Source organism: Littorina saxatilis, linkage group LG5, assembly GCF_037325665.1.
Source record: "Littorina saxatilis isolate snail1 linkage group LG5, US_GU_Lsax_2.0, whole genome shotgun sequence".
Lineage (NCBI taxonomy): Eukaryota > Metazoa > Mollusca > Gastropoda > Littorinimorpha > Littorinidae > Littorina > Littorina saxatilis.
In genome coordinates this window covers 31590199-31615614 of record NC_090249.1, presented here as the reverse complement: position 1 = coordinate 31615614, position 25416 = coordinate 31590199, and the positions used below count along the sequence as shown (strand labels likewise).

Sequence of the window (25416 nt, the reverse complement as noted above, 5' to 3'; positions counted from 1 at the left end):
GTCACAAGGAGGCACAGTGATGGTGGTAGATATTTTATAAACTGGCATCACTTAATAATTGGGAAAAATAGCTTCCTCAAAAACTGGTCACTCTGAGTCACAGCTGTCAGTCAATCTGAACACAACCTATTGACAGTTTTATTTCCATGTGGGAAAATGTGAAACGCAACAAACAATCAGTAGTGTTGACTAGTTTATGATGTTTCTCCAGTATTTAAAAGTTTTAACTGGTAAAATGCCAGAATTATCTGGTTAATAGTAATACAGTGACTGGACCACTTGAGCAACGAGCTAGGAGAGTGCCCTCTTTTCAGTTTGGTCTTTTATTATCACAGGAATGTGATGGTTAGCTTAATAGCCTAGTTAACTGATGTTTGTTCGTTCATTTGTTTGTTCGTTCGTTCGTTCGTTCGTTCGTTCGTTAGTTCGTTAATTTGTTTGTTCCTTCTTCTTTTTTTTCTCCCTTTTTTTCCCTTCATTCGTTCATTCATTCATTCATCTATTTGTTTATTTTATTCATTCATTCATTCATTCATTCGTTTACTTATATGTGTGTGTGCAGAAACCCTGCTTCAGATGAACAGAGAGCAGTTACAGAAGTTTGCTCAGTATCTCATCACAGAACACCACTCAGAGGTTTTACCCACAGCTCAGCGTATCGCTGATGAAATCCTCCAAGCTGAATCAGAAATCAACCTCCTGCCAGGTAATTCATTTAATTTTCCTATCCTTTTTAGAATCTTTTTCCTGGTAGTTTGTGTTAGTGGAAGTAAGTGTTAGTGGAAGTAAGTGTTAGTGTTCATAGTTCATTCAGGGATAAAAGTTCAATGTATATTGCTTTGTGCTTTTGTTTGTTTTGTTAAGCCAGTTTTGACCTCATAGTCAGCCTTTAGTCTCCTTTAAGATTGTACCCTGGAGAAAACATATTGTATTTATTGATACTCTAAAGCCATAAATTGTTGATCTGGTTTGCCACTTTTCTGAATTACATCAGAGCTTGCATTGAGCAAGTGTCAAAAGCCCATAGAACATTAAGTATGCATTGGGAACCTAGGAGTGTCCAAGATTTCCTGTGCTCTGACAGAATGTAAGGGTAGAGTATGATGTAGAGCCTGTAGCTAATACAGTCGAACCTCCCCTGGCGACCACCTCTTGATAACGACCACCTGCCTATTACGACCACCCAAAAGGATCCCTAGCGAGTTTTTTCCTGTAGAATTCATCTTTCCATAACGACCACTTGTTTTAAAAACCACTTTGAGGTAGTACCTTGAGTGGCCAGTATAGACAGGTTCAACTCTACCTTTTGTTTGGAGTATCCATATTTATTTTGATACAATTCACACCTTTTCAGGTAGTTTTACTCTAAATAGGCCATGGGATTATCCATAGCAACTAAAACTTCTGGGTAGAATGCAACAGCAATTGTGAAGTTCATTTTTCCTCGGAAGCGTTATATTCTAAGGTCAACTATAGCATACTGCGAAAAAAGTAATATATATAGCTTATTTAGCTTTAAGTGTCTGAAATGTGCTATTGGATTATCCTTCACAAATAGAACTCTTGGTTGGCTGCCCAAAACACTTCTGAAGTGAATTTTCCCCCTGAGGCACATCAATTTAGAGTCATTTCACAAAATCTGATTTTGTTATTATAATAAAATATAGAGTGCTTATCGATTTGCGCATTTAATTTACAGGGGCACCTGACCCCACCGCCGGTGCATCTGTGGATGACGAGCACACCTGGCACCTGGATGAGGAACAGGTGCGAGAACAGGTGCGCGCCTGTCTGGGTCAGGGTGCCTACCTCACTGCCTTCTCACAACTGGCCTCTATGTTTGCTAAGGTGAGAAATTGTGTGTGTTTTGTTGTTTGTGAATCATCTACAATAGGAGGGATGACATGGGATTTACTTGATGGGTTAAATATTCATATTACTTGACTGGCTTTCAGTGACCTGCTTGGGAGCTGATAGGGGGGTGGGAGAGGGGGGGAGGGTGCAAAGAAGAAGGGTTAATTTAAGGGAAGAAGGGACAGAGGATACTTTTTTCTTTCTTGTTGTTTTGTGAGATCAGATGTTTCTCTTGTGTAATTCCTATTATTGGCCTTTTTATATTCCTTAATATATATTTTTATCAGGCATGGACATTTTCCGCAAAATTATTTCTGCGAAAAGGAAATTACGTTTCAGCGAAAGTAAAATATTGTCCCCGGCAAAAAAAGGTGAATTAAATTATATGTATACTATTGTCTCTCTATCCATTATTTGCTTACACGAGAACTGTCAAAATATTGGTCTAAAATGCTAAAAATAAAATTCGTTTTCCTTCCGCTGGTCCCCCCAGAGTTTTTTTTATTTTGAAATTCCCATGCCTGTTTTTATAAAATCCTGTTAGTTGCTTATTATTGTCTTTGTCAAGTAATTCTCCAAGAAAATTCATTTCAGTGACCTTGATCCACCATACCTAAATAAAAATCCCAACTCCTCGCATAGACAGTCACATAATCCGCTGTTGAAGAAGATAAAGTAACTCTTGCGTTGTGCATCATTGAATCCTGTTGTCATCTTCTAGGTTCGTGAAATGCTTCGAGCACGGGATTCCAACGGTGCCAGGATGTTGACGCTAATGACGGAGCAGTTTCTGGCTGATCCTCGGTTGACCGTGTGGCGAGCTCAGGGTACACCTCTAACAGACAAGTGCCGGCAGTTTTGGGATGAGCTTGGTAAGTTTTTACTTGACTTGTCTGCTGTGTTTTTTTGCTGAAGCTATTGGGATGTTCAAGTAGAATTCACAGAGGGATTGTATGGTGTTTTTGTGTGTGGTTACAATGTCCTCTTTCAAGTTGTCTCTTTTTTTCTTTTTTTTGCAGTGTATTTATAGACTTTTTTTCAACATGTCAGTTTCCTTCTTGTTATGTGGTCCTAATTTTTGTTTTGTTTTGTTTCTATTCTTCCTCTGTCAGCCATCCTGTTCTGTTTCATTAAATGATGATAGCTTTATATTTTTCTGTTCAGTGATGTTTTTAAAGTCTGTCTTATCTCATGGAGGCCTGCTGACAATGTATTTGAAGACTGCCCAGAATAGCCTGTAAAAAGGTGAAACCGTCAAACAAAACGAAAGTGTAATACGTTTTTATCTCCCCACAGGGTCACTATGGGTATGTGTGGTGCTCAACCCCCACAGCACCAGTGCAGATCGGCAACACTTTCGCCAGCTGCTGACCTCCTGGTCTCAGTGCTCCGTCTGTCCCCTGGAGGACGGCGACAGCCATCTTGGATCCGACCTCACAATCAACCACGGTCAGATCCGCCAGCATCGGAGCGCCTCCGGGAGCTCCAGCAACCAGCGGACGGTTTTCCATCACGCGCTGGAGGCCAGCGTACTTACCTGGAACGACAAACACCTGCAGAGCATCCTCAAACAGTCTTCGTGGTCTTCCCCGCCCCCCTCACCCTCCCTCTCCGCTTCCAAGAAAGACCTCTTCAGCAGCAATAATTTACCTCTCTGGAGTGGTGAGTGACTGACCAGAATTAGTTTTGAATGAGCGTGGACATTGATTCTTGATATATATCGTCGTCATCCTGGAATTTGGAGTAACTTGATTCTTGGTGATTTTGATGTTTTTGTGCTTCAGACAAAGTTAATCATTCTCCATGAGAAATATTCTCTAAAATACGACGGACAATACGTGATTTAACATTTTTAGAATTTTTTTTATCCACACCAGGTGCAAATATGAACACTATTTGATGATAAAAATAATCAGTTTTGGCCTTCTGCTAAAAAGCTGTCTAAAATTAGCTACGTCAAAATTCCATGAGGACGTCAATATGTGTCTTGTCATGTCACTGTGCCATATGTAATGGAGAATTAAACAACAGTCTGTGTAATAATACTGTGACCGTGATACATTGTAAATGTAGTGAAGAAAGGAAAGAGTAGAGACATCCAGATTTGCCTTCGTCAAAAGTTCGTGAGTTCCGATCTTCGCGAGTTTGTTGAAGTGGTGACGTCACATTCCGTCACGGTCACCACTTTCCAATTTCGGTCCAGATCTACGCGAAGTTCTTCGTGCGCGTTCGTCTTTTTTCGAAACAGTGATGACGAGTAGTGTTATATATGACGAGTGTTTTTTATCGGAATATTCCAGACATCTGAATATGCTGGGTACACAAGCAACACTGAAAAAAAGTCGATTTTTAGATTCATTCCTGTAAAATCTCTCTACTTTAAAACAAATAGGCCTAGTGGAAACAAGTGTCTTGTGCAAGAGAGATCAAGGGAGATAATTGGCAGAATATGTCGCCCGTCGACTCAAGTTCTGAGTTTTGTGTGGGTATCCGTGTTCATGCACTAGGCCTCCAAAATGAACAGTTTACAGATGCACAGTCCACAGAAGCGTCGTAAAGATATTAAACTTTAACACTGTGCACATAAAAAATATTTTTAACATTATGAAAAGGACTAAAAGAGTTAGTACTCACGAAGATTGCTGATTGAGGTTCGTCAAACACGCCTTTTTCACCACGCATATCCCGGTCTTCGGCAAGCAGTGGTGGGCGCGAAAAACCAAGCGCATGCACATTGAGGCACACAGTTAAAAATAGAGAGGAAATCCCCACCACCGACGAATGTTCGTCTGACGAAGGTTGAATCTGGATGTCCCTAGTGTCTCTTTTATAGGTACAGGGTTCGTACAGGTCATGGAAAACCTGGAAAGTCATGGAATTTGATTTTTAATTTTCCAGGCCTGGAAAGTCATGGAATTTCAATTCAAGTCATGGAAAGTCATGGAATTTAACAAAAATAAGAAAGAGAAAAAAAGTAACCTTTAGCACGCCAGCGGCTATTTTCGTCGCCCAGCCATTCACCCCCCCCCCCCCCACCCCCCTCCCTTTGCCAGCCAGCAGCGATTTGCGTCGCCAGCACAAGGCTTGTTCGTATGACCAACTTCTCGTTCGTATTTGCATACGAGAATAACGGTATTTTTAACGGCACTTGAGCCAAAGCGAGGCTCACTTCCTTCCGTTATCTCGTCGTGTCGTCTGCGCTGCATTTGAGTCGGTTTCGTCAAAGTTTTCTGCTTTTGTTTTTGCATCGATAAAGTACTTTAGCGCTTCGACAAGCAAGATGGAGGATGATGAGTTTGAAACTTTCTTTCGAGTTGTTTCTTGACAACAAAAAGTATGCGGAATTGGAACGAATTACCAAGGAAGATCTTCGCAATGAACTGTGTATCGCGGTGAAAAAAATGACAGTTCGTCAAGTCACAGTGACGGTTACGAAACGGAATTTACGAAAGTGCAGATGGATACAAACAGTGGCTGGTCCAGTCGCAGGCGGAAGGTATCGTTCACTGGACCGATACCTTCCGCCTGTGGTCCAGTTTAGTGAAATGACAGGACCAGCAAACATTACCGATAATCTGACTGCGTAGCAAATGCTTGACTTGCTTGTCGAAGAGACACTGCGTAGAAACTGACTCAAATTCAGTGCAAAGCAAGCCAGTGTCAAAACTGGCAGTGACAAGACGTAAAAAGTTTGCGTGTTCGGAAATGGCGACCTGTGGATCTAGTCATGGAAAATGTTATTGAGGCTCATGGAAAGTCATGAAAAAGTCATGGAATTTTGTTTCTAAAAACCAGTGGGGACCCTGTAGGTAGGGCAGTATTGAAAAACAGTAGGCATAGCTGCAGAATGTTTTGTTCAAATGTCAAGTATTGAGAACGGTTCCACAAGAAGTGACAGTTACTTTTTTTTATGAAAACTAATGTATACCTCAGTTATTGAGATACAGCTGTGCTACTTCAGTTATTGATATTAGAATGTTCGTGTAAAAAAATTGGGAATTGGTGTGCCTGTTCTAAAAAAATCATCATGTTTGAACAGTTTTAGACTTTAACTTTGGTTGTTATGTTATTTTCTCGCAGAACATTTACCCACTGCGTGTGCAAGAGTAGATGCCCTGCGTTCCCACGGTCACATAAAAGAAGCATTACGACTGGCTGTTGCAATCGTCAGAACAATGAAAGCAAAGCTTGCCACTTGCCAGGCAAGCTGTCATAAAAAGCATACGCAACCATTTGGTGAGTAAAGGTTGCAGTCATTGATATGAAATGATTTGTTTGAAATGGAAATAATTGTGGGAAAATGGAGTTGAATGTGCAAGATTCAGTTTAGATATGGTGCCTTTTATTTTAGCAAGAATATTATTTAGTGAAAGAAAAACAAGATGAAAAACAACAACAAAACAACAATAAAACGGAAGAAAGAAAGGCAATTTTTCTTAGAAGAAATCGTTTTGATGTGTTGAGTATTTCTTGTGAGTGTGATGTGTGTATGCAGTGAACATTTGTTGTAATGAGGTAGAAAAAATATGTACATGCGAGACAAGCACTAAAAATAGTACATGTAATCAATAGTTGGTGCATATCAGTGATATATTGCTCAGTTTAAAAGTTAAAACAGACATTTGTTAGTCTGATGTAACTTCCATGATTTGACTTTGAGTGTGAAAGAATTACCCCATCTTTATGCATGCAATGAGTATCCTCATGCATTGCTAATTTCTTGTAAATTGTAATCCTTTCTTTTCTGAAACAGATCGATCCAGTTCATCTTTATGCATGCAATGAGTTTTCTTATGCATCGCTAATTTCTTGTAATCCTTCCTCTTCTGAAACAGATCGATCCAGTTCAGCATTGTGGAATGGAGCGTCTTCCAGTAGTCGAACCCCAACAAACTCCACAGCATGGGTGGGGCATCCACTGGACCCCATTGGCGTTTTGTTCGACACCTTGGCGGAGGCCTGCGTAGCATCTGAAGACCAGCTTCCAGAGATCAGCAGCCGCCATTTGAGTATTGAGCCAAGTGGGGAAAATCGCAAACGTCTGCATCATATCCCTGTGCCTGGAGGAGTGGAATCTGGGCAAACCTACCTCATACTAGCTTTTGAAGTTGCTTTGATAGGTAAGATGTGCGCACATGTTGAAGGAGGGGGGAAGGGGACTGTGTTGAGGGAGGAAAGTGGTTAGATTGGTGAACTCTGTTCGTTAACTTCCGCATTTTGTCTACTCCGTTTTCTTTCCAAAGTGTGTGTGTGTGTGTGTGTGTGTGTGTGTGTGTGTGTGTGTGTGTGTGTGTGTGTGTGTGTGTGTGTTTCTTGCTCTATCTGTCATTTTCTCAGTCTTTGCAAATATAGTTTTTCTTTTGGTATAACTGTTTTAATTCAAGCTGTATTTCATTCCTATAATGAATTTGTGATGCATCTATCTAAACATCCCATATTTCATATGTTTTGTTTGTGTGCTAAGGCCTGGGTCAACAACGACCAATGCCGCACGGCCTCTACGCCCAAGAGAAAGCCTGCAAGCAAGAAGAGCGGCTGTTGGAACGCCTGCAGAGCATTGACCTTGACCCCACACTGCTTCGGGTACTACAGCGTCAAGTCACTTTGCTTCTTGAAGGTGAGCAAATCTTGCAGGATGAATGGTGTAAACTTTTTGGGTGGAGATTGAGGCTTTTTCCCCTTTTTATTGTGTACGTTTCATTTTGAGTTGTAGTGTAAAGTTTGTATTGGAAATGTTCTGAATGCGTAATCTGAATTTGTATTGTTCCTCGTCAAGATTAACCACTGTCCATTTTGTAAACATTATTTCGGAAGCATTAGGTTAGCAAAGACAAACTGAGACAAGTCTGTCCAGGAAGAAATCAAAAAAAGACTGTCGACATCCCAAAATCAAGAATCGAAAATCAAGAAAGGTACATTTATGGAACATTTAATTATAGACAAAACAGAACATTCACATGGGCTAAGAAGAAAACAAAGAGTTGAATACTTCTCTCTTAGTCTTAGGCGTAAAACAGTGGAACCCCCCTTTTAAGACCCCCTCAGTTTAAAACTCCCTCACTATTGCTGTTCATAGCCTTTGTAAATATACTCCCATTTTAAGACTCCCTCCTTTTTGCACCCCGATATATATATAATACGGGGTGTATAGGTTTTGCTCTGTCTGTATGTTTGTCTGTTTGTCTGTCTGTCTGTCTCTTTCTTTAGACTTGTATCTCTGGTTAAGTAAGACCTGATTCTCTCAGATTTGTGGAGGTACCTTAGAGGCTTTTTCCCATGGTGTGTACATGAGTGTTGGTGTGTGTGTGTTGTGCAGGTGGGCCGGGCAGTGGCCTAGGCGAGGGCATCCACCCAGAGAGCTACCCCATGCACATGTTTGCTCGCTACCTCTTCTCCAACCTGCTCACCTACGACTCAGACCTGGCCTACCAAGTCGGCATGCGGGCCATGAGGTGAGTTGTCGTCCTGCGCATTTTTATTTAAATTGTTTTTACGAGTTCTGTGGAAGTATGCATTGTAGTTGTGCCATTTGGTAAGAGATTGCATTCTTCTGTATCGCTTTGTTTGGTTTTGTTTGGTTAGTTTTCATCTTGCATGTTATGATTTAAATTGTAAGAGTTTTGTGGAAGTACATAAGCATTGTAGTTGTGCCATTTGGTAAGAGATCGCATTCTTCTGTATCGCTTTGTTTGGTTTTGTTTGGTTAGTTTTCATCTTGCATGTTATGATTTAAATTGTAAGAGTTTTGTGGAAGTACATAAGCATTGTAGTTGTGCCATTTGGTAAGAGATCGCATTCTTCTGTATCGCTTTGTTTGGTTTTGTTTGGTTAGTTTTCATCTTGCATGTTATGATTTAAATTGTAAGAGTTTTGTGGAAGTACATAAGCATTGTAGTTGTGCCATTTGGTAAGAGATCGCATTCTTCTGTATCGCTTTGTTTGGTTTTGTTTGGTTAGTTTTCATCTTGCATGTTATGATTTAAATTGTAAGAGTTTGGTGGAAGTACATAAGCATTGTAGTTGTGCCATTTGGTAAGAGATTGCATTCTTCTGTAACGCTTTGTCTAGAGTTTGGGGAAGGGGGAGAGTAGTCTGTCTGAATGCCTTTGTTTTTGTGTCACTCTATATGTGTGTCTGTCTGTCTGTCTGTCTGTCTGTCTGTCTGTTTATGCCTGTGTGTTTGTTTGCCATGGTTGTGAGAAGGTTTTTTGTTAGTTTGTTAGTGACTTTATTAGTGGGAATGCCTGGCGTTAATTAAACAACTTTGAAGGCAACAGGAACACCATGATTATCATCTGCTGTCTCTGCTTCACTGCCGAACATGCTACATATATATACATGTATCTTTTTTTAAACAGGTTGCCTGTACTGGAGAACACAGATGACTTGAGCCTAGAGGAGAGCATGAACAACGTAGGGTCGGCCATGTTGTCTCGCTTCCCACGCTGGTTCGTCCTCAGTCATGTTGAGATCCAGCAGTGCCAGTTGGCAGCCACTTTGCTTGCTGCAGCCAAAAGTAAGTCATTTTAGCCGCTCTGTTGTACATGTTGGTAAATATGACCTGGATCCTCCTGGTGCATAGAGCTACTTAGTGAATGCTGAGAGATATGGGGAGCAGGGTTAGACCACAGTGGCTAGTGTCAGGTAAAAAGAAAGGGGGAAAAAAACACCAACATATACACTTTAGCTGTGTTTTTATCTCTTTTACGGGCGCAATGGCTTGGTGGTAAGACGCCGGCCTCCAAAGCAGAAGGTCGTGGGTTCGAATCCCGGTCGTGTCTGGTGGGTTAAGGTGGAGATTTTTCCGATCTCCCAGGTCAACTTATGTGCAGGCCTGCTAGTGCCTTATCCCCCTTCGTGTGTACACGCAAGCACAAGACCAAGTGCGCACGGAAAAGATCCTGTAATCCATGTCAGAGTTCGGTGGGTTATAGAAACACGAAAATACCCAGCATGCTTCCTCCGAAAGCGGCGTATTGCTGACTAAATGGCGGGGTAAAAACGGTCATACACATAAAAATCCACTCGTGCAAAAAAACCGAGTGTACGTGGGAGTTTCAGCCCACGAACGCAGAAGAAGAAAGAATCTCTTTTACTGTGCCGTTAGGACTTTACGCCATACCCTTTGGAATTAACGCTCATTCCTTTGACCTTATTTGTGCCACTCACACTTGCGCGAAGCAGGTGAGCAGCTCTAAATTGTCTTTGTCCACATTTTGAAACATTGCCAAATTGCTGTGTTATACCATCTATAGGTTAAATTGATAAGGTATAAAACTGTTTGATTTTAAGATAGCAATATTCTGGCTAAAAAAATAACCGTGACATTATGTGCTTTTTATTTTTAATTTTTTAATTTGTTTTATTAACATAATAAAGATAGTCTCTTTGAAGTAGAACAAATTTTTGTATAGACATATCTAAAAAAAACACAAAAAAACTCACAAAAACCCATGTTTCTCATCAATAATTGATTCCCATCTAAGCTAATTACTTGGGCAGCATGGTACCTTATGTAGGCGATATTCTCGCTACCCATGTACTGGCGACACTTAATGAACTTGGCAACTGCTGTTCAGAAACTCATCATTCATTCGATTTTCTTTGCAGACGATGTGGTGCGACTGCAGCAGGTGTTGGAGTGTGCTCAGCGACACATCCACAGCTCTTCCCAGCTCTTTAAGCTAGCGCAGGATGCCTTCAAGATAGCCACGCCCCCGGACGGTCCCAAGTGCATGCCTGCCCTGAAGGCGGCCTTCGAATTGGGCCTGCAGGTGTGTGTTAGAGTATGGTTGATTGCATGCGCTGGATGGAGAAGTTCAGTGTTTGTGTTGATTGGAAATTTGTTGTAGTTTACAGGTTTAGCTGGGTTTCAGTGTAGTTTGATTGCAAGTATTGGATTGAGAAGTGTGTTAAGTGTTCTTTGTACCTGAAAGATTACGATGTTTAAACTGGATGATATTTGAAAATACCGGAATAGAGATTGGCAGCCGATCAGTTCAACTGGTTGTGATGGCATTTTACAGTTTTTCCATGAATGCAAGTAATCTCTCCCTTGAACTTTGATTGCTTTTGACGCAGGAACAACAGCTAGAATAGTAAAGACCAAATGAATTGAATTTGCAACTTCATCATGGCATGCTCAAAACACTGTCAAAATACATGCATTTTACCAGTGTGAAGTGACCGTCATCACTCTTTCACACATTGTGTTATGATATTTACAGGTGATGCGCATGACTCTGATGACACTGAACTGGCGGCGCCGTGAGATGGTGCGCTGGTTAGTCACGTGCGCCACTGAACTCGGAGTGCAAGCTCTCATCGACATCATGCACAAGTGGTACCAGTACTTCGCACCCATTGAAGCAACAAGTGAGTTGGCCATGCTTGTCTTACCCAAGGATTTGTTTTCTGCTTCGGCAGAATTGTCTGTTTGCTGATGTCCAAAAACAAATAGACTGCCAACGTTCCAAAATTCAGAATAAAAAAACATACCTTGCTTGTTTTTTTATTCTGTTATTTTTGTGTGTGCTGAAGCTAAAATATTTAACTAGTGTCAGAAGAGACATTGAATGCTTCTTCGCTAACCTTCACTGAGCTCGTACAGTTCAGCTGCTATTTATTTCTGACTTGTGTGAACTGTTGAAATGCTTGACAGTTGTGTGCATTTTGTTTATTTATTTTATTTATTTACAAAAATGTCTATTTCACAGCCACTGTGGCAGTTTCGGTGATGTCCCAAGCCACGATGATACAGCTAGGGTTGCGTTACCAGCAACGAGAGGAGCTTGCCAGCTGTGCACGTACCTTGGCCCTGCAGTGCGCCAAGCGAGACCCACAGAACTGTGCCCTCTGCGCCCTCAACCTATGTGAGAAAGACCCAGTAGCATTTGAGGCTGCGTATCAGGCAAGTGTTGTCAACTTCTCAGTCACACTTTGGAGAAAATATTTGATTGTTTAAAGAAGAAAACCTGGGCAAAATAATTGGCCTTTAGAATTTCCAACACTCTCTAGCGCTCTAGTTGGCTGGCTGGCTAACTTGTTCGGGGATGTAGGAACGCTGGGAGTATAGCTGTATCAGGGGCGGATTAGGGGGGGGGGGGGGGGGGGGGTGGTTCCAGGGGTTCCGGAATCAGCTGTAAAAAAAAAAAAAATAAATAAATAAATAAATAAAAATTGTGAATGTTGTTGTTTCTGTCTGTAAAGCCGGGGGAAGTGTTAATTGTTTAATCAGTATCATTTTTGTAGTTTTAACTGCCACTCCTATGCGACATGTCTTTCTTCTAACCATACTATATGATGTCGGGAGCAGATATCATGGAAGATAAATTGCCATTATTTCATACTAACTTTAAAAGAAATAATGAGTGGCTGCTGACACCAGTTGATCATGTTTAAAATCACTAATAAGCCACAAATTGTTGATAAGATAGCTAACATTTTCAGCTTTAGGGGGGCTTTGCTCCCCCCCCCCCCCCCCCCCCCCCCCCCCCCCCCCCCAGACTCCCCAACAGGGCGTTGCCACGGTACCCCACCTCTACCGACCCCTGGACCCCAGGTTGTAACCCCCCCCCCCCCCCCCCTCGGGCTTAACTGCTCTGCCCCTGTGTATGGTTTCTTTGCTGCATTCAACTGAACTTAAGATGGAAATGTCTTATTTTTCAGTGTTCCCGTTGCCGTGCTAGATGGAGAAAAAAGAACACTACACAAACTATAAAGAAAGGGAGCAAATAATTACTGAAACAAAGATCTAGTGAATTATTGTCGAACGTTCCTTCTTTATTGAGTCACTTGAGAAAAAGTGACTCTATGTAATCGGTCAGTGTTAGTCTGTCCGGCCGTCCGGCCGGCCGTCCGGCCGGCCGTCCGTAGACACCACCTTAACGTTGGACTTTTCTCGGAAACTATCAAAGCGATCGGGCTCATATTTTGTTTAGTCGTGACCTCCAATGACCTCTACACTTTAACGATGGTTTCGTTGACCTTTGACCTTTTTCAAGGTCACAGGTCAGCGTCAAAGGAAAAATTAGACATTTTATATCTTTGACAAAGTTCATCGGATGTGATTGAAACTTTGTAGGATTATTCTTTACATCAAAGTATTTACATCTGTAGCCTTTTACGAACGTTATCAGAAAAACAAGGGAGATAACTAGCCTTTTCTGTTCGGCAACACACAACTTAACGTTGGGCTTTTCTCGGAAACTATCAAAGTGACCGGGCTCAAATTTTATGTGAACGTGACTCCCAGTGACCTCTACACTTTGACGTCTGCTTTGGTGACCTTTGACCTTTTTCAAGGTCACAGGTATGTCTTGAAGGAAAAAAATTGAAATATCATATCTCTGAAACTATTCATCGGATTTGATTCAAACTTTATAGGATTATTCTTTACATCAAATTATTTACATCTGTATTGTGTTGTGAATAGCAATTTCTTCCTGTCCATCTGATGCCTCATATAATATTCAGAACTGCGAAAGTGACTCGATCGAGCGTTTGCTCTTCTTGTTGCATTCTGTTACAAGTCTCTTCTTTTCATTTCATCAACCAAATCTAACGAGCAATGCTTTCTTTGTTCAGGTTGTGGTGGAAGCAGCCGCCCACGTGATGAACTCCTCGCAGCTCTTCAACATCGCCCGCTACATGGAGCACCTGGGCTATCCCCACCGCGCGTTCCGTCTAGCCGCCCTGGCCATGAAGAACCTGCACCTGGCCTACAACCAGGACACCCACCCCGCCATCAACGACATCCACTGGGCCTGCCTCCTTGCTCACTCCCTCGGCCGCCACGAGCTGGCCACGCTGGTCCCCATTCTGGTCAAGAACGTGCAGTGCGCCGTGGTTCTGTCAGACATTCTGCGCCGCTGCACCTTGACAGCACCAGGTTTGGCCAGCTCGGACAACAAGCGGGCCCGCGGCGGCCTCAAGCTGCTCTCCTACGACAAACAGCCACTGCGGCAGCTGATGGAGGCAGCTATCTACGCCTACATCCAGACCACACATTCCAAACTGACTCACATCAGCCCCCGCCACTACGCTGACTTCATTGAGTTTCTGAGCAAGGCTCGCGACACCTTCCTCCTGGCCCACGACGGGCACTTGCAGTTCGCTCAGCTCATCGAGAACATGAAGCTGGTCTACAAGGGCAAGAAGAAGCTTATGTGTCTCATCAAGGACCGATTCGGTTTATAGCATCAATGGGTGTGACAGTGCTGAAGAAAGAACGAAAGGAGAAGAATATCTATGAGAGAGAGGGAGAAAGGAAGAGAGAAACGGTGTGTGTGTGTGTGTGGGGGATAGAGGTAGGAAGAGAGATTTTGGATGAACTAAAGATTGAGAGTGCCTGATTTTGTCAAAGAGACTGACGTTTTTACGGGGTTCAAAAACTACATTAATTACAGCGTGTACGTATATATATATGCATAAAGTCAAAAACTGTTCACAGTAGAAAAAAGGATGTCACCGATGATTTTGTCAAGCTTCCCTCCTTGTGAAATGCAATGTTTTCCAAACCCCCCGCGGGTTAGGGGGAGTCCCATATTGGTTGGGACGAGAAAGAATTTACCCAATGCTCCCCAGCATGTCGTAAGAGGCGACAAACGGATTCTGTTTCTCCTTTTACCCTTGTTAAGTGTTTCTTGTATAGAATATAGTCAATTTTTGTAAAGATTTTAGTCAAGCAGTATGTAAGAAATGTTAAGTCCTTTGTACTGGAGGCTTGCATTCTCCCAGTAAGGTAATATATTGTACTGCGTTGCAGGCCCCTGGAGCGAATTTTTTATTAGTGCTTTTGTGAACAAGAAACAATTGACAAGTGGCTCTATCCCATCTTCCCCCTTTCCCCGTCGTGATATAACCTTCGTGGTTGAAAACGACGTTAAACACCAAATAAAGAAAGATGTTTTCCAAGAAACGATTCACCCCTTCCAACCACCCCCACCCCCACCCTATTTTTATTTTTATTAGAAGTAGCAGCATTTATTGTGCCATACAAAAGCTTAGCTCACAATAAGAATTATTGCATTCAGTATGTTATATGTAATATATTTATCAACTTTATGTTGGAGTATTTTATACCATCATTATCACTCAAGTCAACATTCATCTTAACATTCAGTGATTTATTCCAGAATTGTGTGCGCTTGCAAGTGATCTTCAGATTTATCTTTTGTAATGATTTTTTTTTTGTTGAAGATGCAATTACAGAAGCCAGTAAGATAGTTTTACATTCCAAGGAAGAGAAATAAATGTTGAAGGGTTTAAAACATGACCAAATCTCTCTGCTTTTACTTCTCCATTGTAAGTCATGGTTTCATGCCATTGTGACTTGCCCTGAATTCTTGTTAAAGTATTTTAAGCATACAATGCAAAAAGTCAAGGAAAATGTCATTGATAAGGATTTCAAACGCCCAATTTACTACAAGCCATGATGAAAACGTGTAGTACGTTTAAAGGAAAATTCGACTGTAACAGCAGAACATGTTGTTTTTTTGAGTAAGCATACTGTTAGACTCATACTATTGAAAAAAAAATAATACTAGCATTACATTTTGAGACAGCATCCAAAATTTAAAAGCATTATATTTTCAGGGTCAAATAAACACTTTCTATTGGTGAATTTTGAAGGACCCCACTCTTACAAGATGTCATTGACTGGTAAAAGAATATTTTCAGGGTCAAATAAACACTTTCTATTGGTGAATTTTGAAGGACCCCACTCTTACAAGATGTCATTGACTGGTAAAAGAATATTTTCAGGGTCAAATAAACACTTTCTATTGGTGAATTTTGAAGGACCCCACTCTTACAAGATGTCATTGACTGGTAAAAGAATATTTTCAGGGTCAAATAAACACTTTCTATTGGTGAAATTTGAAGGACCCCACTCTTACAAGATGTCATTGACTGGTAAAAGAATGTTACCACAATGAATCATTGTTGCCAAAAAATGTAGCGTATATGTGTGAATGCAGAGGAAGAGAAAAAAGTCAAGTATTGAAACTGTTGCCAAACCTGTGTGTGCTCCCATCCTAAACGAAAACATATGTAAATGAAAAATATCCTACTGGTCATCATTTTCCATTGAATTTATACCTACAGAGAAAATAATTGTGTGTGTGTATGTGTGAGTTTCATTCTATCATGCCATGTTAACTCCTCATGATGTCTGCCATTACCTAGCAATCATTTTCTCCTGCAATAATATCGACTTTCCCTTCATAATAGGCAATATACTGTAATATGTTTGCCTTTGTTCCATAGAGAAATTAACATGTGTTTTAAGGAGATGTGTATTAGGCCAAAAAAAAAAAATGCTTTGGTTACGGTTTCCCGACCGACCCTAACTTTTTGGGCCGACCCTAAACTTTTTTTTTGGTCCTAAAGCTAAAAATAAAATGAACCAAACACATACATACACAAAAAAACCACACACACACACACAAAAACCCACCGAAAACGACAACACCACGGCACAGAGAAAACATCGATCGCCGGCGAGCAGACAACAACAAGCCCGACAAGGGACACCACTCCGCTTTTTACAACTCCCATATCCAAGGGAAGTCAGTCTCGTGCGTTCGTTCGTTCGTTGCGCGAACGTAAAAAGATGTCGTCTGCAAATTTGCAATCGTATTCGGAAAGTGCGTTCCTATCGAACAAACACGACTGATAAGTCGGTACTCGAAGAGTGCAACCTTGGTGGACATTTTTCATGATTTTCATCCAACTTTGGACGGCAAACTGTTCGGGATAAAATGTGTTGGGTCGACGAAAATAAGTGCCGAGCCCGAAGACTCTTTCGAACTGGACTTTGGCATGACTCTCGAAAACTGTGTTCACTAGTGGCACTATACAGTTTAAAGGGTATGTCCAGTTTTCTTTTCTTAACATGAAAAAGTAATTAATATCTGTGGTTCCAAATACACCAATATGAAAATACCTCGAATATCCTGCATACACAAATATTTTTATCATTTCAAGAGAGACCAACCAAAAAACAAAACAAAAAAAAACAAAAAAGTTTAATCGACCTACCTACCCTATTTTTTTTGGCCATGAAACCGTAACCAAAGCATTTTTTTTTTTTGGCCTTATGTATTAGGCACACATTTGCTTTGCCTATGTGTGTTGCAGTTTGTATTATTTTGTCTTTCTTTATAAGAGGGATGTGTATTTTGCTGTAAGTTGTTTTTAATCCATTTTCTTCATGAATTTGTGAAGTCGGTTCTTTAAGTGTTAAGCCATGGCAAATTTGATTTCAACAGGCATGAAAAAGTGGTTAATGTTGTGCATGTCATGCTGTATGTAGCTCAGGTCAACGTTTCTCAGTTCTTGAACATAACATAATATTTTCTTCTGTGCTGTCTTTACTGTCGCCTTTTGAATAGTATTTTAAAACTCTAAGTCTGTTCATATTTCTTGAATATTTTAACTGCGTGTGTTTGTGTTAATTTTTTTGAATGAATGGTAGCTGGTAATGAACTTTAGCAAGTTCCATTGTAGTGTATTGTTTATTTGAATTGTTTGTATTATTTGTTTGTTCTTTGGAATGCAGCTGTGAGTTTTTGTTTTTTCTCCTTCATTTCTGAATATTTCCATATGATCTGATGTTGTTAAAAAGATAAGATCAGGCATGCAAAGTTCAGTTTCACAGTGCAGATTTGCAAGAAAAAAATTGCACTTCAAGAAACTTTTTTTTTTTTAAATACTTCAGGGGTGTATGACGTAGTACCTGGATAAGTGTCCAGAAAGAGTGCTTTAAATGCAACAATGTTGTGCATCATTATCAATGTATGCCTGAACTGTGTTATCATGAACAGACCAACAGCCAGTTTTATAAACATTTGTTGAATGGACCAATCAGCTAATTCCTTTTCCTGCTGGGGCGAAATTAACCAGCTGAAAATATGTTCGACATGTGTGCCCTTAGTTACAAAAAATGAACATACGTCACAAAAATTTTTAGCATTCTGGAGGGAGTGTGAACAACAGAAGAGTCTGAAGATAAGGCATATTATTGTGCAAAAAGCAACTGTTTCTATTTAAAAAAAAAAAAATGAAGAAAACGATGTGACCAAGAGTAAATTCACGTCAGTTTTCAGTAGCGTATTATCTTGTCAGTAATGGTTTTTTTTCTCCTGCTCTTATCTGTCCTTGTTCTTATTTTAGTGTCGGTTTATTATGACCTGATTTTGTTTATTATTGTTTCTCAAGTATATCTGGTTACGTAAAAAAACACACGGGAACAACGTGTGTTTGAGGACATTATTCTTAGGTGTGGTGCGCATAGACAAAATTTGCATAATGAAGATGATCTGTGACTGGTGAAAACGATTTGTCACAGTATGGAACAAGTGTGATAAGCAAGTTAATCTCAGGAATATGTCATTGATTTTGTTGTCTACAAAGAAAACGCTGCATTTGTCAAAATTTTGAATTTCTTGCGCCATCTGTCTTTGGAGGAAACAGTGTTTGCATGTCATCAACAACATACATTTTTGTAATAATTGTTATTGGATTAATACCGATTGCAGTATCTTGAGCAACTGTAGCAAACCCATAGCAATAAAATGGAAAGGTGTTGCCAGCTTTTCTTTTTCCCTTTACCTTGCTGCGTGTGGGTATATGCAGTAGCACATGCAGGCTGTTGTGTGCTTTTTAGCAAAGTTAACCTTATGCGTTTACTTTAAGTTTGGTCTAAAAATTGTGAAGAGGAAAGTCAACTCCATGTATAGGTTTTGGTAAGAGTATTTAAACGAGCTGATATTCAAATGCATGGAAAGGAAATAACCAACCAGGAAAAGCAGTAAAGTTAAGGACTTTGTAAGGGTTATGTTGAATTCTGAAAGGGTAAGGTAGTGAATTTCAACCAAAACAACCCCAACTGTCTTGAGGTGTACATGTACTTTTGTGTAAAAGAAATTGCTCATATTGATTTATTTTTTTTTATTTTTTCTTTCTTGTCGTTTTGAATTAGACATTTCCCAATTTCTTCGCATTTGATTTACTGTGTAAACTGCAGGGCGCTTACCTGGCCATACCCAGTTTGTATAAAAGGATTTTTTCTTGAGGTTTTAATGCAGGATTTTTTTATTTTTTTTACTGTGAAGTGTTATCTGGGATTGTCATTGTCATAATTTAGTATGTGCTTGCATGTTCTGTATTCCTTTTGTTTGTTGGTCATGGCTGTGTTTAGTTGTTGTTGTTGTTTTGGGTTATTTTGTGAGTGGATTTGTTGGAAATGGACCTTGGTGTTGTTACTTTGTAGTATTACATCTTGTTGTGCATGTTTGTGATACGGATATTGTTTTTGCTTTGTTTATACAGTAATGGAAAATAAGGGGAAAATTCCAACAAGGAGAAAAGCGAGGGAAAGATATATTGGTTGTTTTGTAAAGAGAAAGCCATTCAAGTTGGAGGATAATAATAACTGTGTTCCCAGCTCAGATGTTGATACGTGTAGTGTGAATGACAGAAAATGTGTATCGGATTTGGATGCTTGTTACCATTGGATTTAGCACATCTTTTTTATTTCTGTCTTAACTATCTTCAGAAAAGTCAGAGCATTCTTCTCTCTACCTCCCTCCATTAGTAATAAAATTGCCTTTTATTTCAAGACAGTGGTTGTCATAATCTTGTACACTCAACGGCTAATACATTTCTGAATGTTCCTCCGGTACCAATGGAGAATTGTGGCACTATCCATTGTATACCGGAAGCATACCTTCTGAGTAATGTAACTCTACTGTTTTCCCTTTTATTCTTCTGACCTGATGATATTTGAAGACATATTTTTACCCTTTTTTTCTGTTTTGTCCTTTCCTTAAACTAGTAGCACCAACAAAAACACCCCTCTCCCCCTTTCTGCAATTTGAAGCAGGAAAGGGGCCAACATTAAAAGAAACAATTTTGAACAGCTGATGTTCAATCTTACCTCACCCTTCTAATGTCAGCCTTCCTTCAGGATTACAATATTTTCTCAGGTGAAACCAACAAAAGTTGTTCCTTTTTTCAGTTTTGCTGTTGTTTTCTTGTGTCATTATGTGGATTGCATGTAAATATGGCTTTATTTGCGTGTATATGGCTTGCCTGTCAACAAAATTATATAAATGCTGTGTCTGATCTTTCTTTGTGTTGTGCATGGCTTGACTGTTGGAAAATGATTATTGTTCAATTTTTCCTTCCCTTCTTATGCTTAAGATTGTGCTTATATCTTCATGACGTTGCTTCCGCGTGTGAAAAAATATGAGATGCATATTGTATGTTTTCCATTGCTTGCTCATGGCCTCGTGGATTTATTATTGTATTACATAATGTTCACCTTGCAAATTTCACTCATCTGCAAAATGAGAATATTGATGGTGCTGAAGTCCAATGATCCTATTCACATTTGTGGATGCAATGATGCATTCTTCCCGCATATGTACTGATGTGTAATTCTTAGCCTCTTGTCCCGCAGTTTTGATGCCAATAGATACATTGTCAGGCTACTGCAAGCTGAGCATAATCACTCCGCTCTTCCTCCCATCTACCTCATGGAGAAAATGTGTCCTTTTTATGTGCTGCTTTGGAACAACAAGTGGACTTGTAGTTTAAGACTCACCCCCCGCGGGTTAGGGGGAAGAATTTACCCGATGCTCCCCAGCATGTCGTAAGAGGCGACTAACGGATTCTGTTTCTCCTTTTACCCTTGTTAAGTGTTTCTTGTATAGAATATAGTCAATTTTTGTAAAGATTTTAGTCAAGCAGTATGTAAGAAATGTTAAGTCCTTTGTACTGGAAACTTGCATTCTCCCAGTAAGGTAATATATTGTACTACGTTGCAAGCCCCTGCAGCAAATTTTTGATTAGTGCTTTTGTGAACAAGAAACAATTGACAAGTGGCTCTATCCCATCTTCCCCCTTTCCCCGTCGCGATATAACCATCGTGGTTGAAAACGACGTTAAACACCAAAGAAAGAAAGATCCCATCTTCCCCCTTTCCCCGTCGCGATATAACCCTTCGTGGTTGAAAATGACATTAAACACCAAATAAATTAAAGTAGTTGAAGACTCACATGTGTTCCTTAAAGATACGGCCCTTCCGCTGTAAACCATCTTGTCGACCACCATACATTTGTCAAAGCTTTTACATGGGGTACAAGTATACTCACGGAATAAAATAACTTAACATGTTTTAAAATTTAATATCTCAAAATCGGAAAAAGTTGCAGGAGAGCGGGGTGGTACGATCATAGAACCATCAATTCCTGAGAAGAGGAAAAAAAACGGAATGTTCTCGGTTGCTTAGTTTTTTCACAATTGGTCCTCAAAGACGCATGGTGTCATTTTGGAGTTTACTAGACTGACGCCTAAGCTTGCCGACGCTGCCGACAGCCAGTGCACGCTGTGTGTGCTGTAAACAGGTAGGCCTGCACTCTTTGACTCTCGGGGCACGTCTACCCGTACTTGAAACCTGCAAAAGGTCTGCTGCTGATCCACGAATATTGCATGAAAGTACTGCCTTTGGTTTGTCCGTTTGTTTGTGAGTGAGAACAACTCACTAAAATGTTTCTTTCTCTTTGCCCAAAACTGTCCACTCTGTCTTTCTCTTTCACCATGCCACGAACGTGTGTGAACGATAGACTCGTCGCAATAGGGATGTTGAGAGGAGGGATGACTTATACTGATGTTGCTAGGAGATTCGGAGTGACCAGGCAATCAGTTGCCTTGTGGCGAAGAAGGTACCAGCAAAACAACGGTAACGTTCGAGACCTGTCTCGCCAAGGACGGCCCCGTGTCACCAATCCTCAGCAAGACCGCTTCATTAGGGTGCAGCATCTGCGTAATCGATTCCACCCGGCTACTGTTACTGCCAGAACCATCCCAGGACTTCGCCGCATCTGCGATCAACCAGTGCACGCACAGCGCTGTCAAACACACAGTACTAAGTTTGTAAACTCCAAAATGACACCATGCGTCTTTGAGCTCAAATTGCAAAAAAAGGGAACAAGCCAGACTATTCCGGTTTTTTGCCCATAATGAGCAATTGAACAAGCTTTACGTTGGTACAAAAATCACTCCTGTAACTTTTTCCGATTTTGAGATATTAAATTTTAAACAATGTTAAGTTATTTTATTCCGTGAGTATATTATTCCACTTGGGAAGAATTTACCCGATGCTCCCCAGCATGTCGTAAGAGGCGACTAACGGATTCTGTTTCTCCTTTTACCCTTGTTAAGTGTTTCTTGTATAGAATATAGTCAATGTTTGTAAAGATTTTAGTCAAGCAGTATGTAAGAAATGTTAAGTCCTTTGTACTGGAAACTTGCATTCTCCCAGTAAGGTCATATATTGTACCACGTTGCAAGCCCCTGGAGCAATTTTTTGATTAGTGCTTTTGTGAACAAGAAACAATTAACAAGTGGCTCTATCCCATCCCCCCCCTTTCCCCGTCGCGATATAACCTTCGTGGTTGAAAACGACGTTAAACACCAAATAAAGAAAGAAAGACATACCAAAAATCAATGGCCAGGCTTTTTTTGTGTAGGGTGTGAGTTTTTCGCTGATTTAATTTGGCACATTGATACAGCTATTGCATACGCAATTCATTCAGCAAAAAGTTCCCACCCTGCACAGACAGTGGGTATTCTGTTGATATTTGGTATTTGTCCAAAAGAAAGGGTTCGTTAATCCCATGCAAAAAAAGCTTCAACAGATCTACGGTGGCTGGTTCATGTAGAAAGAGTGCATCTTTAAAAGTCCATAACTCATCAGCAATTTTAGCCCAGTGACTTTTTGAGTGAAGATCTTGGTTGATAAATGTTTGTAAATCATTAAATGCCTGTGGTTACTTGAAAGTATGAAGCTGTGTATGTTATGATTCCAGAGATGAAATGGTAAATCCCAAAAGATAATCCCAATAAACAGGCAAGTAAAGTTCTGAAACAGTTACAGAACCTGTTCATTTAAGGAAGTCCATATTCAAGATCTTCTCAGATTCTGTGCAAATGTGTGTATCAACTGAAATGACACTTTCAACTCATATGCTGAATATTGATTTTTTTTTGTCTGCAATCTCTGAAATTGTTGTTTTTGTTCCTTGATTGTTAACTACTGCAGTTCTTGATTTTAGGTCTAATACGGTACTGTGTTCTAGAGTATTTCTTTTTTTGCAGAGTGAGCATTTGAATAGAAACTGGAGCACATTCTGATACCAACCGCAATGTTAAAAATGTGCAGGTAGTTATACAGGTACCTTAATCCTGGTGTATACCATCTTGTAAATCAGCTTTGCCTGGGATAAAAGCATCATTCAACTTGGACACATGGCAAAAATCAACATCATGGCTGCTTTTGTGCAGAGTGGGAACACTTCACTGAATGGATTTTGTAAACGACACCTATGTCAATCTACACAATTATTTCAGCAAGAAACTTCAACTCTGCATGGGAATCAGCCAGTCTATTGATTTTTGGAATGTGATCAAGCTGAAGGATGGTTCTATTCCTTGTGAAAGGTTGAACAGATCTGTCAAGGTGTACACAGTCATTTACATGGAAACCCCCCGCGGGTTAGGGGGAAGAATTTACCCGATGCTCCCCAGCATGTCGTAAGAGGCGACTAACGGATTCTGTTTCTCCTTTTACCCTTGTTAAAGTGTTTCTTGTATAGAATATAGTCAATTTTTGTAAAGATTTTAGTCAAGCAGTGTGTAAGAAATGTTAAGTCCTTTGTACTGGAAACTTGCATTCTCCCAGTAAGGTAATATATTGTACTACGTTGCAAGCCCCTGGAGCAATTTTTTGATTAGTGCTTTTGTGAATAAGAAACAATTAACAAGTGGCTCTATCCCATCCCCCCCCCTTTCCCCGTCGCGATATAACCTTCGTGGTTGAAAACGACGTTAAACACCAAATAAAGAAAAAATTTACATGGAAAGAAAGGTATATATTTAACTGATTTTTTTTGTTGTACTGAGCCTTTGTGCTCTCTAGTTTTTATTTCCATAGAAATTGATTGATTTGTGGGGGATCTACATAGGTTTCTTTTCCCTTTGTTACCTCTTTTTCATTGTTTAAATTGCATGAACATGACTGTACTCCCACACCTTTAAATAAGAAATACTTTTCTTTAATGAATGCTTTTTGTTCAGTTCCTGTGAATGTTGTGACATGGTTTTTGTAGATGTCTGTTAATGAATATTTGCCATTTGTTTACAATCCAAAGTGTTTGTATTTGATTTTGAGTGTCGGTTGCTTCCAGACCTTATATCGGTGTGTCTGTGTGCACTTGTGTATTCAACAAGAGCATGATGTGTGCTTGATTCAGTATTTTCGGGGACCATTTTTCTTGTATGATGAAAACTGAAGGATACAATCTGTCAATCAAAACAAAATTGTGTTGTTGCATTGCACTCAATTGCTTCGTCCTTTAGTTCTTAATGAAAGTGTGAGTAATCATCAAAAATGTGGCCAGTGATTGTGAACAATTCAATCTTGTTTTTTGGAGGTGTATTCAACAACAACAAAAATCACATGTGCATAGTTCATTGTGTATAGTTCGGTCACTTATTCAACTTATTTCAATTGGAGAAAGAAAATCACACCAGAATATAGTCAATTTTAGTCAAGCAGTATGTAAGAAATGTTAAGTCCTTTGTACTGGAAACTTGCATTCTCCCAGTAAGGTAATACATTGTACTACGTTGCGAGCCCCTGGAGCAAATTTTTGATTAGTGCTTTTGTGAACAAGAAACAATTGACAAGTGGCTCTATCCCATCTCCCCCCTTTCCCCGTCGCGATATAACCTTCGTGGTTGAAAACGACGTTAAACATCAAATAAAGAAAGAATCACACCAGAGTAAGGTAACATTCAGTTCCACATGCTATTTTCTACTGTATGTAAGACAAGTCGTGCAATGCAACTCCGCAATTTTTTTCTTGTCAGTCACAACACAAATTAACTTTAAAAATTACATAATCTTTGTGAAATGTATATATATTGTGATGCAAAAGTATCAGTAGTTTGATGACTTGTATTTGTAGTTGACATATTCCATTTTATTTAGGCTTTTAAGGGGGGAACAATTATGTTGTAATTAATTGATCATTTCTTGAAGGGGGAGGGGGATCTTCTTCTTTTTTTGTTTAGGTATTTGAATTTTAAGTGTTATTTTTGTTTATCTTTGATTCAAAATCAGAATAAGACTTATCATGTGTGCGGTATCAGAAGTTGTCATCTTAATTTTGTTCATGGGTAAAATGCAACAAAGAAAAATTAACTGGAGTTTTGATGTACTATGATCTGATATATTTGTGAAATTTCAGGGGAAACAGAGACTTGGACAGAGTGATGTCATACTTATATCCATGTTAATTGGTGTGTCTGTGAGAGAGAGAGAGAGAGAGAGAGAGAGAGAGAGAGAGAGAGAGAGAGAGAGAGAGAGAGAGAGAGAGAGAGAGAGAGAGAGAGAGAGAGAGAGAGAGAGAGAGAGAGAGAGAGAGAGAGAGAGAGAGAGAGAGAGAGAGAGAGAGAGAGAGAGAGAGAGAGAATATGTGTGACCATGCTGTG

At 40.0% G+C, this 25416-nt stretch overlaps 1 protein-coding gene across 1 annotated transcript in view; it reads left to right on the top strand.

The window, feature by feature from the left end:
• LOC138966866 (zinc finger SWIM domain-containing protein 5-like) overlaps positions 1-14527 on the top strand; it is a 58932-nt gene extending 44405 nt beyond the window's left edge. Inside the window, exons 4-16 of the mRNA XM_070339241.1 lie at positions 563-706; positions 1700-1848; positions 2576-2726; positions 3151-3516; positions 5935-6090; positions 6690-6974; positions 7319-7471; positions 8171-8306; positions 9213-9370; positions 10465-10628; positions 11082-11229; positions 11571-11764; positions 13441-14527. Of these exons, the coding sequence (XP_070195342.1) occupies positions 563-706; positions 1700-1848; positions 2576-2726; positions 3151-3516; positions 5935-6090; positions 6690-6974; positions 7319-7471; positions 8171-8306; positions 9213-9370; positions 10465-10628; positions 11082-11229; positions 11571-11764; positions 13441-14052 (2816 nt within the window). The 3' untranslated portion in view covers positions 14053-14527. The remainder of the gene's footprint in view (positions 1-562; positions 707-1699; positions 1849-2575; positions 2727-3150; positions 3517-5934; positions 6091-6689; positions 6975-7318; positions 7472-8170; positions 8307-9212; positions 9371-10464; positions 10629-11081; positions 11230-11570; positions 11765-13440) is intronic.
• Positions 14528-25416: the final 10889 nt, after the last annotated feature.